The sequence below is a fragment of the Emydura macquarii genome, unplaced genomic scaffold (assembly GCF_026122565.2).
Source record: "Emydura macquarii macquarii isolate MOO-44397 ecotype Brisbane River unplaced genomic scaffold, CSIRO-AGI_Emac_v2 contig_3506, whole genome shotgun sequence".
Classification (NCBI taxonomy): Eukaryota; Metazoa; Chordata; order Testudines; family Chelidae; genus Emydura; species Emydura macquarii.
The window spans coordinates 1,890,420-1,905,174 of record NW_027133643.1 but is presented as its reverse complement, the minus strand read 5'-3'; the positions used below and the strand labels follow the sequence as shown (position 1 = coordinate 1,905,174).

The 14,755-nt window shown below is 46.3% G+C and overlaps 1 protein-coding gene across 3 annotated transcripts in view; it reads left to right on the top strand.

Moving 5' to 3' along the window:
* LOC137144931 (BEN domain-containing protein 5) overlaps nucleotides 1-14,755 on the top strand; it is an 803,386-nt gene that overhangs the window by 747,526 nt on the left and 41,105 nt on the right. Inside the window, exon 1 of one of the 3 annotated variants that reach the window (XM_067535414.1) lies at nucleotides 12,985-13,445. The exons of 1 other annotated variant lie outside the window; for it this stretch is intronic. In XM_067535414.1, coding sequence (XP_067391515.1) covers nucleotides 13,229-13,445 — 217 coding nt within the window. In that variant the 5' untranslated portion in view covers nucleotides 12,985-13,228. Of the gene's footprint in view, nucleotides 1-12,984; nucleotides 13,446-14,755 lie in introns of those variants that run through there. One more of the 3 variants, XM_067535416.1, reaches the window with a different exon arrangement.

Genomic DNA, 14,755 nt, shown 5'->3' with positions numbered 1-14,755 from the left:
TTAAATGCCGCACAGTAGATGTTGTTTGGGCTTTATTGTCACTCCTCTCTGGAGATCAGAATCCTTTTGGGCTGGCAGCTCCTGATCCCAGTTTCTTTGCTGTGGGAAGGACTCCTGCTATATAAATAGAGCATGGATAGTTTAGGCCTTCCTTCATCATTTAGGAAGCCTCCTGATGCTGCTGCTCCCCAAAGGCCTCATAGGTGTTATTTTAAAGTTTCAATTTGGATCCTACTGCAGGCAAATCTTCTGGGTTCCTGGGCAGTGATGGGTAGGAGCTACTCTTTCCAGTTTGTCTGGCCTGAGGGAAAGGAGCCGTGCTTTTGAATCACCTGCCTAGTCAGATAAAGTGGATTATTTTAATCTAGGTACTCCATACATTCTAAAGAGAGGTAGGCCTTCTCTCAGACACAAGAGTGGAGCGGTTCATAGAGTACAGTAGGACTCTGCACATCAGTATTACAGTGTAGTTATAGTTTCTGGGTCAGTTTCCATTTGACTTGTTTATCTGGCTTGTCTTTAGATTTATTAGCCATGGAAGGCTGATTACTACTTTGTGACTCAGGACAATGTAATTTTGTTGAGTGTCTAAAAACCCAAGAAAGAAGGCGGTCTCATGGTTAAGGTATAGAGAGGAAAGTCGAGAGGCATGGTGTAACATAGTGACTTGCCCCAGGGGTGTGGGAGCCTGGGGCTAAGCGAACCTGATTGCAAAATGAACCCTACCTAAGGGGAATCAGGCAATTCCCTATGAAGAGCAGAAAGTGGCAGCAGTAATGGGAACAAGAGCCAGACTTAAGTGGTGATAAAGCCTTGCTGGGGAAAGGGTTTCAAAGACAGCAGGTAGAAAGCTCACAGAGTCAGGAAAGCTCTCCAGGCAGAGAGACCCATAGCAAACAGGGAAGAAACAAAGAGACCCAGAAGGGAACTAAAGAGACTGGATAAGTGGTCCAGGGAAAACTGCTGTGGACATCAAGGAGGAGACCTAGCTATTCAGTACAGGGCCCTGGGCTGGAACCCAGAGTAGAAGATGGGGATTGGATTCCCCTGCTGGCCCCAAGGAAGGGGCATAGAAGCCCACCACAAGTTTTATAAGGGTTCAGGTTGAGGCAAAGACAGGTTGAGGAAGAGCCCCAGAGAGGGAGAAGGATTTTTGTTTGTGTTAAAGACATTTTGGAGACTTTCAGTTTGGACAATTGGTGACCTCAGAAGGGGTGGACTCAAGATAGTGACCCAGCCAGAGGGCTGAGTCACTGGAAGAGGAACCACTGAAGTGGAGCGACCATTGGCATTGGGTACTAGCTCAGAGAAAGAGCTGCTATGGTACACCTGGCCATGAGTTGGTGCCTAGTGGTGAGTGAACTTGTGAACTATTTGTGGCCCCCCTTAATGTATGTGACATTGACATTCAATAGCTTCATGTTGCAGTTTCCTTAATCTGTGAGGAATTGCCTCACAAGGGTGTTGAGATTAAATTCATGTAATGTTTGTGAAATGTTTTCAGATATTCAGAAGCTTGGATGGACAGTGCTAGGATTGCAAAGACATTTTTATTATTAAATTCTATTAACAATTAATACAGACTACAGGAGAAGACATCTTCCTAAAGTATTCCAGTTCCGTGTTGCCTCCTCCTGGCCTTCCACAGAAAGGTAGCATGCTCATGCGTTCACATATTAGTTAAGACCCTTCAAAGGTATCATTAGGCCCATTATTGATAATGATCTTTATAGCAAATGGAAAATAGTGGATTCTTTAACTGTAAAGATGCTGATGCTAGTTGTTGAAAATATTTTGTAGGAACTCTCTTATTTTGGAATACAGCCAATTCTAAATCTGTTAAGTACTGAGGTATGAAAAGGAAGCTCTGAGTTTATGTCTCTATTCACACTTGGGAAATACTCTCCTTGATACTGCTGAGCTTCAAGAACCTTGTAGAAAAGTAGTGCTTAATGGAACTGTATGAGCACCACTTTTCAGCGCTGGCTGTTCAGAACTGGGAATAAGAATTTGCATGGTGCCCAGCTAAACTCAAGAGTCCTATGACTATGAGATCAGTACTCCAAGAAGACTGGAAGGCAGGCAGGTAATGTGAATATGCAGAGGTATCGTGCTGGAAGAACTACAGTTGTTAGTTCGTAACCTCTCTTTCTTCTATGCGTATTCCCACTTGTCTGAATCCAGCAAGCAAGGATGGTGTAAGGAGTTCTGTGTAAAAAAGGATTGTAGAATTGCACTCCCACGTAGAAAAGCTGATTTAGATGCGAAATCAAGAGAAGACAGCACTGTGTCAGTGTGTGAAGCGAACTCCAAGTAGCAGTCATCTAGATATCTAAAATGAAAACACAATGAAGACAGGCTATCAGTACTGCCTTAGCCCTAAAGCCCTCAGGTTCTGTCATCCCAGCTAAAGCAGAGCAGGACTCGGTGCATAATCACAGGCACCGAGTGGAAATGACATTCCCTTTACACTAATGCCCAAAGGCTATAGAAAGGCCTTAGTTCTAGCCAAATAAAAACTAAAAAGACCTCTTGATATCCAAGATGTGGAGGAATCTAGTTTCTGCAATCGTACAAAGTCTAAGTACTAGTAAAATTACTAACACAGGGAAGTCTGGTTTAGGGAAAAAAACAAACAAACAAAAAAATCAAAGCACTGCTTTCAAGAAGGTTCCTTAAGCTCCATGGTACCAGAGAGGCACATCCTGCAAGTGGGGGACTATGCACAAGGCACATTAAAGAACAAGTTATTCTTTCCTGCTGATTATTACACCATTAGTTGCTAGGAAGTTTGTAGCATGGAAAAGGCCTTTTGGGTCACCTAGACCAGCTCCTACTTTGTGAAGGATTGAAAAATTGAGTATATTAGAGAGAGAACAATATCCATGGCAACATAGTTGGACTTCTAATTTTTCAGCACATAAGTAAATGTTTTCTTGATGTTTTATATTTTCATGATTTATAATAGAAATAATGACCTCCAGGTCAGGCATTTCCTGGCAATTAATGACTAGCTGCTTTCACCTCTGGCCCTCAACTCATCCAGATGGTCATTAACAGCCAAGAAGTGCCCTCTGTATTGGTCATTATTGCTTAATCATTCCCTTTTAATGCTACAGAGTATACCAGCTACCTCCGGGACATAAATGTCTTCTGTGTGGATGGATCAAGTGGTTTTTTTTTTAAAGTTTCATTAATTTGAATGGATATTAAGTCAAAATTACTGCCAAGATGCAAGCACAGACATTCCACTGCCAAAGGGCTTAATGCAAAAGCTGATTGATGGGTATTACCCTAAACCTCACGTAAAGTTAGATCACTCTTTCAGGTGTTGGTTGCTGAATATCCCTGGAGCACTGCACTGCATCCTCGGGTGGGAGGGATCTGGGGGCAGTGGATTTTGAAGGCCTAAATCGCAGGGATTTACCTATCTAATCTAGGTCTTTATATAGCATCCATCACCATGATATCCAAAGTGCCTTGAAAACGTGTACACACAGAGATATACTCCTTTTTCCTCTGGTCCACAGGGACTAGATTTCAGGTTTTTTGTATTTTTATCTGGTATTTTTGTGACATCCTCTCCAGCTATTGTGTGATCAAAAATGCTTGAAACTGTTTAAGGGTTTGAGCTGAGAATAGCTCTAAGAAACCCTAATCCCACTCTCTTGGTCTTACAATGTGTGTGACCTTTCAAGTAGGAGGATTCATTTACATTTGGAATTAAGCAGTTTTTATTGTCACATTCCTAGATACAACAGGGATGCTGTGATACGTGCCACCTATCAAAAGACAGGATCATTTATGACCAGAACACTCTAGCAATCGTGCCTTTAATAAAAGTGAACCAGCACATCAGCGGATTGTACGTGTGTGCATGCACACACACCTTGGGATTGTGTCTGGTTTTTGTGTATGATTATTTCTGAGTTATTACAAATGTAAGATGTCATTAAAATACGGTAATAGACAGCTAATGTATGTTCAGCCATACTGTTTGTGTAGAGAAAAATTTAATACAACAGACTCTTATTTTAAATCAATGATGTAATATTTAATCTCTGTTTATGCTCTTCCCTCTGGAATTGTAGCATTAGCTTTCGATAATGGAAGGCAAGGCCCAGGCTACACATTTTATAGATAGTCACACTGTTTGCAAAATTTGGATATATCTGTTGTTTAAGGTGCACTTAGTGTTTGAAAGATTGATTGCATGAGATACAATGCTTGGAGTATAAGTAAAATTACAAAATTTACAAGCAGGCAACACAGAAATGTAGCACTCCTTCAATTATTCCAAAACACATTCTCTGGTACACGACAATTTTAAATTGTGTTTTGGAATAATTGAAGGAGTGCTACATTTCTGTGTTGCCTGCTTGTAAATTTTGTAATTTTACTTATACTCCAAGCATTGTATCTCATGCAAACAATCTTTCAAACAATCCAGGGTCCCCAGTTATCAATATGAAGCCCCTAAAAAGGTATTCCAGGTCTATTGGTTATCAGTGAGAAGTCAGGTTGCTCTTGAATGCTGAAGGTAAATGTGAATTTCTTTACGAGGAGACAAGAGATCAAGATAGCCTTCCTTGTGTGGTTTGGCACTGAACATGGAGGTCACTTTACTGGTGAGCCTGATGTTATTGCTTTGTTGGCAAAAGAGATTTAGATGCCAGGGTTACTATTGTTTGCTTAATACTATTGACTTTTCATCATACATCCTTAAGTGAAACGCATAGCATGTGCATCAGAACAGCAGACTCTATCTTTGGCTTTAAAGCTTCAGCAGAAATAACAACAGTAAAAGATAGGTATAGAGTTCCAGGAAATAACAGTTCACAAGTTCCGGAAGGGCTGGGACTTTACTTTGTGGTTTCCTGACTCTTGGAGTAAGACTTTTGATCTGTGGGTTCATTTGTATTTTAACCAATACAACAATAAGTTCTTCAAGGAGTGTCCCTATGGGTGCTCCACTTCAGGTGTCGGTGTGTCTATCCACCTTTGATTGGAGAATTTCAACAGCAGTGCTTGTCTGGGTCATGCATGCACTCTTCCTGTCTCACAGCATTGTCGGCCCCTCTCTAGTGCCACATGACCAGATTCCCCCGCACCCCCCAGTTCCTTCTCAACCATCCTCAGCCTGAGATGTGGCTCCCAGCAGTGTTAAGACTGATAGCTGTACTTAGTGTTTAAAATAGTTTAGAGTAGTCTTTAGTACCCTAGTTAGATTTATTTATCCCTTTCTCCCCATTTATTCTTAAAAAAACCCAAAACCCTCCTTTTTTTTCCTGTCCCCTTTATACTCCAAGTTTGAATACCCCTTAGCTTAGTTAGTTTTCACTGTTACAGTTGAACCGCTATAGCTTGTGCCATGTTCACTGGGCTTCAAGCGCTGCCTTTCCCACCAAGAGGTGATCCCAGTCTTGGACGGACACTCTCAGTGCATCTGAGGAGAGACACGTTCCTCAAAAGTGCTCTCGCTGCACTTACCTAAAGCCTCGTGCTGGGAAGGACAGATCTACGTCTCAAACTTATATTAATGGAAAAGTTTCTGTGCCCGACATCCAGTCCTGGTCCGCTAACCCCCTCTGGGCAATGATCTCCGATGACTTCACCTGCCTCACAGTGGAAGGCTCACTCCTCCAAAAAGATAGAGAGGAAAAGAGCTGCGACGTCTCCCCTCAAGGAGCTGCCAAAAAAGAAGTAGTCTCTGGCCCACTCTACACCCTCTGTACCGAACGCACGGTGGCTGAGTACTTACTAGGCATTGGGATCCTCCAGAACCAGGCGCGCTGTGAAAGGCAGTGACCCCAAGTGGGCAGGCTTGGAGTCGAGGGGCAAACAGAAACCTACCTTCTCTGCTATGGCACTAACAGAGCCGTCTAAAGATGCAGCACTGAGCCAATCCAGACAGGCTATGGCGCCACCTTCTGTCCCAATAGTGCAGAGCACTCCAATGTCAGCACCGACAGCCGCGACTACAAACAACATCTTCGACACCGACTGCCTTGGTACCAAAACCATCAGCACCACACCTTTTCCTACACCATGCGGACCTCCAGGTTTAGTCGACGCTGGGATCACCCGTCATTGGCACTGATTTTTCTCTGGCATGCACAGCACCGTGTCAACCCACTTCACTTCTGGCCCCTCCATTCTCTAGTGAGGAGGAAGAGACTGAGGAGGAGAGTGTCTTTTCATCTCACCACTCCTCCCCCATTCAATCTAATGCAGTGCTGGGTCCACTTGTGCAGTCTAAAGCTCATCACAGGGCTGACACCTAGACTTGGTGTGGCCCTCCATGGATGCCATTGCCGATGCCGTTCCCCATTCAGTGGCCCTACTGGGACCCCTCGGGGGCATACAGGAGACTGTACCTCAGACCTCCAAGCCCATACAGGGAGAGGCTTAGATCTCCCCCACAACACTCAGTCACTGCCTCCTGAGGAACACTTTGAAGAACAAAAGGTGGTCACAAAGGAACAGGACATGACACCAGCAACCAACATTTCTTCCTCGTCCCTGGACAAGGCCATAATACCACCACCACCCACAGCTGCAGACTATTTCAGACATTTTAAAGAACTTTTTAAAAGAATCACCGATACCCTAGAAATCCCTTTAGAGTCAGTCTCAGAATCCCAACACAAGTTACTGGACATTCTCCATACATCCTCCTCATTGAAAATTGCGCTTGCCATAAAAAACGCATTCATGGAGCTGGCTAACAACATATGGCATACCCCGGCTCCGATACCGCCCACCTGCAAGAGAGCAGATAAAAAGTACTACATTTCCTCCAAAGGACTGGACTTCTTATTCTCTCACCCCACACTGAATTCCTTACTGGTTGATTTTATCAACCAACGAGGCAGTCAACAACAAATCAGATCCACCCCTTATGACAAAGAGTGGAAACGGTTAGATCTCTGGCCACAAGGCCTATTCATCAGCCACTCTTCAATTCCAGAGTGCCAGTTACACTGCTCTAACAGCAAAATACAACCACACAAATCATTCCAAATTTACAGAATTTATTGACATCATACTGGAGGACAAAAGAGACCAATTCAAGTCCATCATTTTGGAGGGCCATCTCCTAGCCAGAACCACCTTACAGGCATCTTGAAATGTGGCTGATACAGTGGCATGTTCCATGGCCATGGCCACAGTTAAGCACCAGGCTTCATGGCTCCACCTGTCCGGCTTCCCAAGGGAGGTACAACCATCCATGGTGGACCTCCCTTTTGATTGCCGGAAGTTGTTGTCAGCAAAAACTGATGAGTCCCTTCATATGCGGAAAGACTCCAGGGCGACGCTTCACTCCTTGGGTATATGCACATCTGCATAAAAAAAACCCCAGGGTAAATGCTGTATTGCCCAGAATACAAGGTCTGTCCTGTACGCCTCACAAGAGAGGCGCTATGACACACAAAGGCAAAGACATGCCTCCGTTGCCAACCTCCAACTCAATAATTGATATCCCATCAACCCTCTGCAAAACAACAATTTTGAAGATTTGATCAAGGGCCTGAGAGACCTCCCCCTCACGAATATCTCCTACAGCAAAAAGTAAACCACCTCCTATATCTGGGTGCTGTGGAACCAGTACCATTACAACACAGAAGGGGCCAACAGTTCAAGACAATCAGATTAGCAACAATAATACCAGCACTGGAACAGAAGTCATGGTTTTCAACCCTGGACCTCCAAGACACCTATTTTTATGTAACCATACATTCCGCACAGGAGATTCCTCAGGTTTACTCTGGGGGCATAACGTTATCAACACAAAGTTTTGCCCTTTGGCCTTCCGACAGCACCACGCGTGTTTTCCAAAGTTCTTCCGGTAGTGGCAACGCACCTCCAAACAGGGAGTGACAATTTTTCCTTACCTGGACGATTGCCTGTTAACAGCACCTACCTGGGCAGATGCCATGACACAACACATAGGACAATCACCCGCTTCTCACGGCAGGGATTACAATTAAAATATAAAAATCAACATTGACACTTGTGAAGAAATTGGATTTCATTGGGGTGCATCTTAATGCTCTAGAGGCCAAAGTGTCACTACTACCAACCAGATTCCTCACTGGTATACCTGACACAGTGTCAATATATCAGCCTTGTATCTCCCAGGATGTCAAAACACCACAGCGGATACGTTGAGCAGGGAATTCTCTCAGGACCATGAATGGGAGCTAAACAACATGGTCCTGCAGAGCATATTAACACACAGGGGTCATCCATCCATAGACCTCTTTGCAACATCCCAGAATTACAAATGCCCACAATTCTGCTCGAGAGCAGGGTTGGGCTCCAGATCCTTGGGTGATGCCATTCTCCTCAAATGGGACACGCCTCTGCTATACGCCTTTCCCTCATCCCCATGCTATTGAGAGTAATACACAAAATAAGAGATGAAAAGGTCAAAGTCATCCTGATAGCCCCCACTTGGCCCAGACAAACTTGATACTTGTACTTGTTGAGGATGGCAGTATGTGCACCACGCACTCTTCCACTCTTGCCGAGTCTTATATCACAAGATATCGGACAGGTTTACCACACAAATCTGGAGAGACTTCCCCTGAGAGCATGTCTCCAAAATGGCTCCAGTACGACAAACTGACCTGCTCGGAAGAGGTGAAAGACATATTAGTGAACAGTAGAAGGATAACCACACATAATACTTGCACAAATGGAAGAGATACGCCATCTGGTGCCAAAACAAACAAGACCAGCCTGTTACCGTCCCCTTACCAATGATTTAGAAATACATGCTAGAACCAAAGAGCTCACTTAGAGTGCACTTTGTCGCTATTACTGCTTTTTACCACAAGATGGACAGGATAGTGATATTTGCCCATCCTATCACCAAATGCTTTCTTAGGAGTATCAGAAACATCTACCCTGAAATAAGAATACCTACCCCACCTTAGGCATTGGACTTGGTACTACGCTGCCTTACCGGGGCCTCATTTAAACCTTTAGCAACATGCTCTCTAACACATCTGTCAATGAAGGTGGCATTCTTAGTTGCTATTACGTCTGCCCAACGAGTGGGAGAGTTAGAGTCCCTCATCGAGCACTCACCATATACCATCTTTTTCAAGGACAATGTCGCCCTAAGACCTCATCCTAAATTTTTACTTAAATTACCCTCCTCTTTCCACTTGAACCAACCAATCAATCTTCCCATGTTCTTCTCCAAACCTCATAGGAGCAAATAGAACTCAATATTACACACACTGGATGTCAGACATGCACTAGCCTTCTACCTTGAGAGAACCAAAATCTTCACAAAGTCACTGAGACTTCGGAATGATCTAAAGCTTCCACCATCCAAGCAGAGACTGTCCAAATGGATTTCTGAATGCATTCACCTTTGTTACCAACAGCAGGATATATAATCCCCCAGTGGGGATCCAAACCCACTCTACCAGGTCATTATCAACCTCAGTAGTTTTTCTCAACAACATACTGATCATGGACATATGTAAAGCGGCCACCTGGGTGCCTGCATATGCATTTACAAAACACTATGGGATAGATGAGACCGCAAGATCGGATACATTGGTAGAACTTACTGTACTGTCATCAATTACCTACGCAACTCTGAAGCCAAGGGGCACTGCACAAGTCACCTGAAATGAAGCACCCACAGGGACACCCCTAGAAGAAGAAGAGTTCACTCACTCTGCAATAATTGAGGTTTTTCAAGATGGTGTCCCTGTGGTTGCTCCATTACCTACCCTTCTCCTCTCTACTTTGGAGTTGAAATATGGACTCTGTGGTGGAGAAAGAACTGAGAGGGGATCTGGTCACACAGTGCTAGATAAGTGCTGACATCGGCACAGGACAGGGAGAGTGCATGCGCGACCCAGACAATCACTGCTGCTGAAATTTTTCGATCAAGGGCACAGGGACACACCAACATCTGAAATAGAGCACAGATAGGGATACCATCTTGAAGAGCCTCAGTTACTGCATAGGGTAAGTCACCTTCTCTTTTTCAGCAGATAATTATTTACTTCTTCAGAATGGCTAAGTCAAAAGGATGAATTTGCTGGAGGTTGAAAATCTTAATTATAGTGAGAAACCAGTTTTTCCCTTCTAAGTGTTTAAAGACTGTGCCCTTTCAAGGGCAACACAACATCTTTAAGCTTCATGCTGAGATTTTATCCTTCTAAAATAGGAGTGGCCAAAATCTGCCCTGTGTGCACAATAAAAGGAGGGACTGACACACTTCTGTATTCTGTCTCTAAATGTTTCCTCTATTCAGCTAGTTCTTCACCTTACCCAGTGCAGATTGTTCATAAGACCTTTAAGGCCAGAAAGGACCATTATGATAATCTACCATAGTCTGACCTTCTGCATAACAAAGACCATAGAATTTCACCCAATAATTCCTGCATCAAGCTCAATGACCATCTTCATTCTCAGAGGAACAGAAAGTATCCATTTCCTTTAGGGTAATAATTCTTTAGCATTATAATTTCTTCTATTGTATGTGGTTGGGACACGGTGCGTATGTGTAAACATGCAGCCCATCATCTTGATTCTGTCACTGGGAATGCCCCTCCGTCTATGAAAGTTTGTGGAATAGCCTCTCCAAAGGCTTTTGCTGGCAACCAGAGGATTTCTCTTGGACATGTTTGTGTAGCTTGTGCCATAATTGGATCTTGGAGTGTAAAATGTTGCAGTTTATAGTCTCTTTAAAATGTTTCCTTTCTAAGACCGATGGACTCTAAGTCATTCTAGTGCTAATGGAAATGTGAGATCTTTTCCTTCTTACCTGTCTATTTTCATGGTTTCTTTCAGTTTTCCTACCTTAAGACAAATTGTCCAGGCCTTCCTGACAGTTGACTAATTTTATTCTTCCTACTCAACCCTATTATCCCCTTCCCAATTGTTCCAATTTTTCTTCTTTTGTGCTGTTATCTGCTACCTCTCCATTTTCCTCCTTTTTTCTTTCCCTGTCCAGCAGCATTTGATTTTTCAAATAGATTTCAGCTGCAAAGGAAACACAATCCAAATAAGGTTCAGTGTACCGAATCCTTCACTAGCCACTGAAATGCATGGTACAAATTTATCCTTGGTGTACCTCTAATGGAGTCAATGGAGTAACACCAGGCATTAGTTTGTCCTATTGTTTCTTTCTGCAGCTCTTCCTACTTCCATTGTAATGCAAGATAGAGATACTATCACTACAGCAGCTGTTATTGTTGGATCAGCAACACAATCTTTGTTGAAATTTCATTTCCCTTACAGCCCAAATGCTATATTATATTTCTCATCTATGCCCTTTAGCAGACTTAATTTGATGTTAAATTTACATACCAACCTGGTGATGCTCTACTGCTTGTTAATATAAATTACTGGCATTTGAAATCCCAAACCTTAAATGAAGGATATAGAAAACTTTGTCCGTGTTAAAATAATGAATCTCCCATTACTATATGGGAAGTTTACTGCTGGTACCTACATGAATTTAATTTTTAAATCAGTTTTATATATGTAGTCTTCATTGTATGTTTAGTTTATTCCTGGTTTTATGTACTTTATATAGATATGAACAAAATTTCTACCATGGGTGGTTTTGTTTGTTTTGGTACATTATATTTGTATTGCTTTTTGTAATCCTAAAACCTACTGGGTCCCTATATTTAGGATTCATATGCTGTATGTTACACTTCTCAAGTTTTTCCTGCTCACAAATGACTCTCAGAACTGAATATAATCCCCTAGAAATAATTCTTGCTCAGTGAGGGGGGAGTACCACCTAGAAAGAAAGAGCGCAAGCGAGTGTGTACATGTGTGAACTCCAAAACATTCACAGTTCACTTTGGATAAGTATCCAGAAGCTCAACTGTTTATCCAAACCTGTGAATCCAGAGTCTCTCAGCCCTCTGACCCCACACAATCCCTCTACATCTTGCTGTTCTCTTTGGCGGATGAGACCCAGTGGCTTGTTTCACCTTTAATAAAGTCAGCAGGGGCCAAGAGTTTTTCTGCCTGTCACCAACAGGCAATGCTGCAAGATAGGACTGCGTCTCCATCTTCTAGGGACTTGGGAGCCCAAAAAATGACTTTCCTGATTAGTATCAATATGTGCGCCGTGTGATTATGGCAGCATATGTTCTACCTATTTGATGTCTAGGAATTTTGGTCACTTATCTCTGTTTGCTACTTTTGGCAGGGGCCAGTACTCCTAGGTCCTGCCCTAGGTGCATGGTAGTATCACCTTGGCCCAGGCACCAGGATGCCTTTGAGCTACAGTCAGCCAGGCCCTACGCTTCCAGCACAGGGGAAGAGAAGATCCCCTTCCATCAGCTTCCGTCTCAAGGCCAGGTGACTCCCCAAAGGGGAGATAAATAACACGAGCTTAAGACGGGTGACAGCTCCTAGGTTGAAAGGTTTGATTGTCAGAGTCTGAGCCTCCATGATGCCATTAGAAGAGGGAGCCCTCAGTGCACTCGGCTCTGGGAAAACCCGACCTGTAGTGAACACGGCTTTTGTCCAGCCAGTCCCAAGGACCGGGCCGAGCCAGGGCTCCGCTGGCGCGTGCGTAATACGGGGGGAGATCCTTGTCAGGGGCCTAAGGAGCCCCAGCATGGCGCGTACTGTAAATGGCACCTCGCTGAGAGCCGGCCGGGCACCTGGAGCCTGAGGCGGGACCTTTACCGGGCCAAGCGCTGCTGGGCTCGCCTGACACGCTCTGGAGCCCCACCGAGCTCCTCGGTGGGCCCGGGAAAGGCACTCGGGCCGGCCGGGCGGGCGGGCTGCGCTGAGAGGAGCCACCCCCTCCTGCCCGGCGGGCAGCGCTGCGGCGGGGTCCCCGCACTGGTTTTTCCCCGAAGGAGCGGGGCGCGCAGCACGCCGGGGCAGAGGCGGAACCAGGAGAGGCCGGGGCGCCCCGGCTTGGCTCGCTCCCCGCTCGCCTCAGCAGCCCTTCGCGAGGCGCGAGCGAGCGAGCGAGCGCCAGGCAGACACACGCGCCGCGCTCTCCCGCCGCCGCCGCCGGCCTGGCCTCCGCTCTGCGTTGGATTGCTCCGGTCTGCCTGGCGCGCGGACCCGCTCGCTCGCTCGGCCCCGGCGGCGGTGCGCCCAGGCGCGCTCAGCCGAGCGCCGAGGCGGACTTTCAGGAACAATAACAGTGCAGGCGGCGAGCGAGTGGGCCCGCACCGCAGCCGCCCCCCTCCCCCCCTACTCGCCGGCGCGCGCCATGTACGCCTTTGTGCGGTTCCTGGAGGACAACGTCTGCTATGCGCTGCCCGTCTCGTGCGTGCGGGACTTCAGCCCCACGTCCCGCCTCGACTTCGACAACCAGAAGGTCTACACGGTCTACCGCAACCCGCGGGAGGCGGAGGACGAGGACGAGAGCCCCGGCGCCTGGGGCGACCGCCTGCTGCTGCACAAGGCCCAGATCCTGGCGCTGGCAGGTGAGGCCGGGGCTCGGGACGGGACGGGACGGGGCGGGTCGCTCGAAGGCCCGGACCAGTTAAAAACAAAACGCTCCCGGCTTTGCGCCGGGCGCGTGGGGGAGGGGTGCGGGGCTGGCGGAGGAGGGGGGAGTTGGCTGCTCCCCGCCGGCCGGAGCTGAGGGTGGGGGGAGGGGAAGAGGAATGGGGGAGGGGGGTTGTGTCCTCCCGCCGTCACGTCCTGAGCAGCCGCAGCGCACCTGGGGGGGAGCGGGCCCGGCTCACCTTTCCCCACAGCTGCCCCTTAATCCCATGGCGCTCCCCCAGGCAAAGGAGGGGGGATGGGTGAAAGCAGCAGCGCCCGGCGGAGAGGCGCCCACCTCCTTAACTGCCCCGGCTGCCGGGGCATCCTTGTCTGTAACGGGGAGAGAGAGACACTTCCTGAGCGGAGGCCTGGCCACGGAGCAGCCCATCCGGTTGTCAGTGGGGTCACGGCCCCTCTCCGCAGTCACTGCCACTTCGTTTTCTCGCTGGGTCTAGGGTAGCTTGTAGCCCCCAGGACCCCCTTTCCTGCCGGGCGCCTGACTTTTGGTGCCTTGAATTCCGAAGGTGAGGACTTAGAAGCCTGGCACAGCTGGAACTTTTTTATAGATTGGAAGTTATTTTTAAAAAAAAATTACCATCTTGCAGCTAAGGTGTGAAATCAGACGAAGCTCTCCTCACTTCTCTTACAAAAAAGTTAGACTTCCGTTATACATACAGGGCCTGATTTGCTTACCCTGCACTTTGGAGCCATTTACACCATCACAAGTGGGCCCAGTATTCTCCCAGATCAGAATGGTATGTTTTATATCCGTTGTGCATTGGGGTAAACGACTTCACAAGCTGCAGGGCCGTGTGAGATGAGGACCACATACTCTAGGCTCTGTAAAACTTGGTGTTGCTGCATCAAGCTCACTCACATTTAAATGGGAGATGGTTTATTTGTTATTCACATCACATGACTGTCTTAAAGAGCCTGCCAAGTTCTATATTATGAAATTAATTCATTTAAAAACAAAAAAAAACCTCTAGAGATTTGTAGTCTGCCTTCAATGAGTCCAGTGAACATGACAGTGTGTCTAGTGCAGTGGTTCGCAACCCGTGGGCCACTTGCAGCCCAATCAGCACACAGTTGTGGCCCATGGTACAGCCTCAGGGCTGTACGGGTATTGTATATGTTAGGTGGATGTGGCCTACATAACATATAGAGAGCTGCATATGTGGCCCACAGTAGTAAACTGGTTGAGAACCGCTGGTCTAGTGGACTGAGTGTTGGACTGAGAACGAAA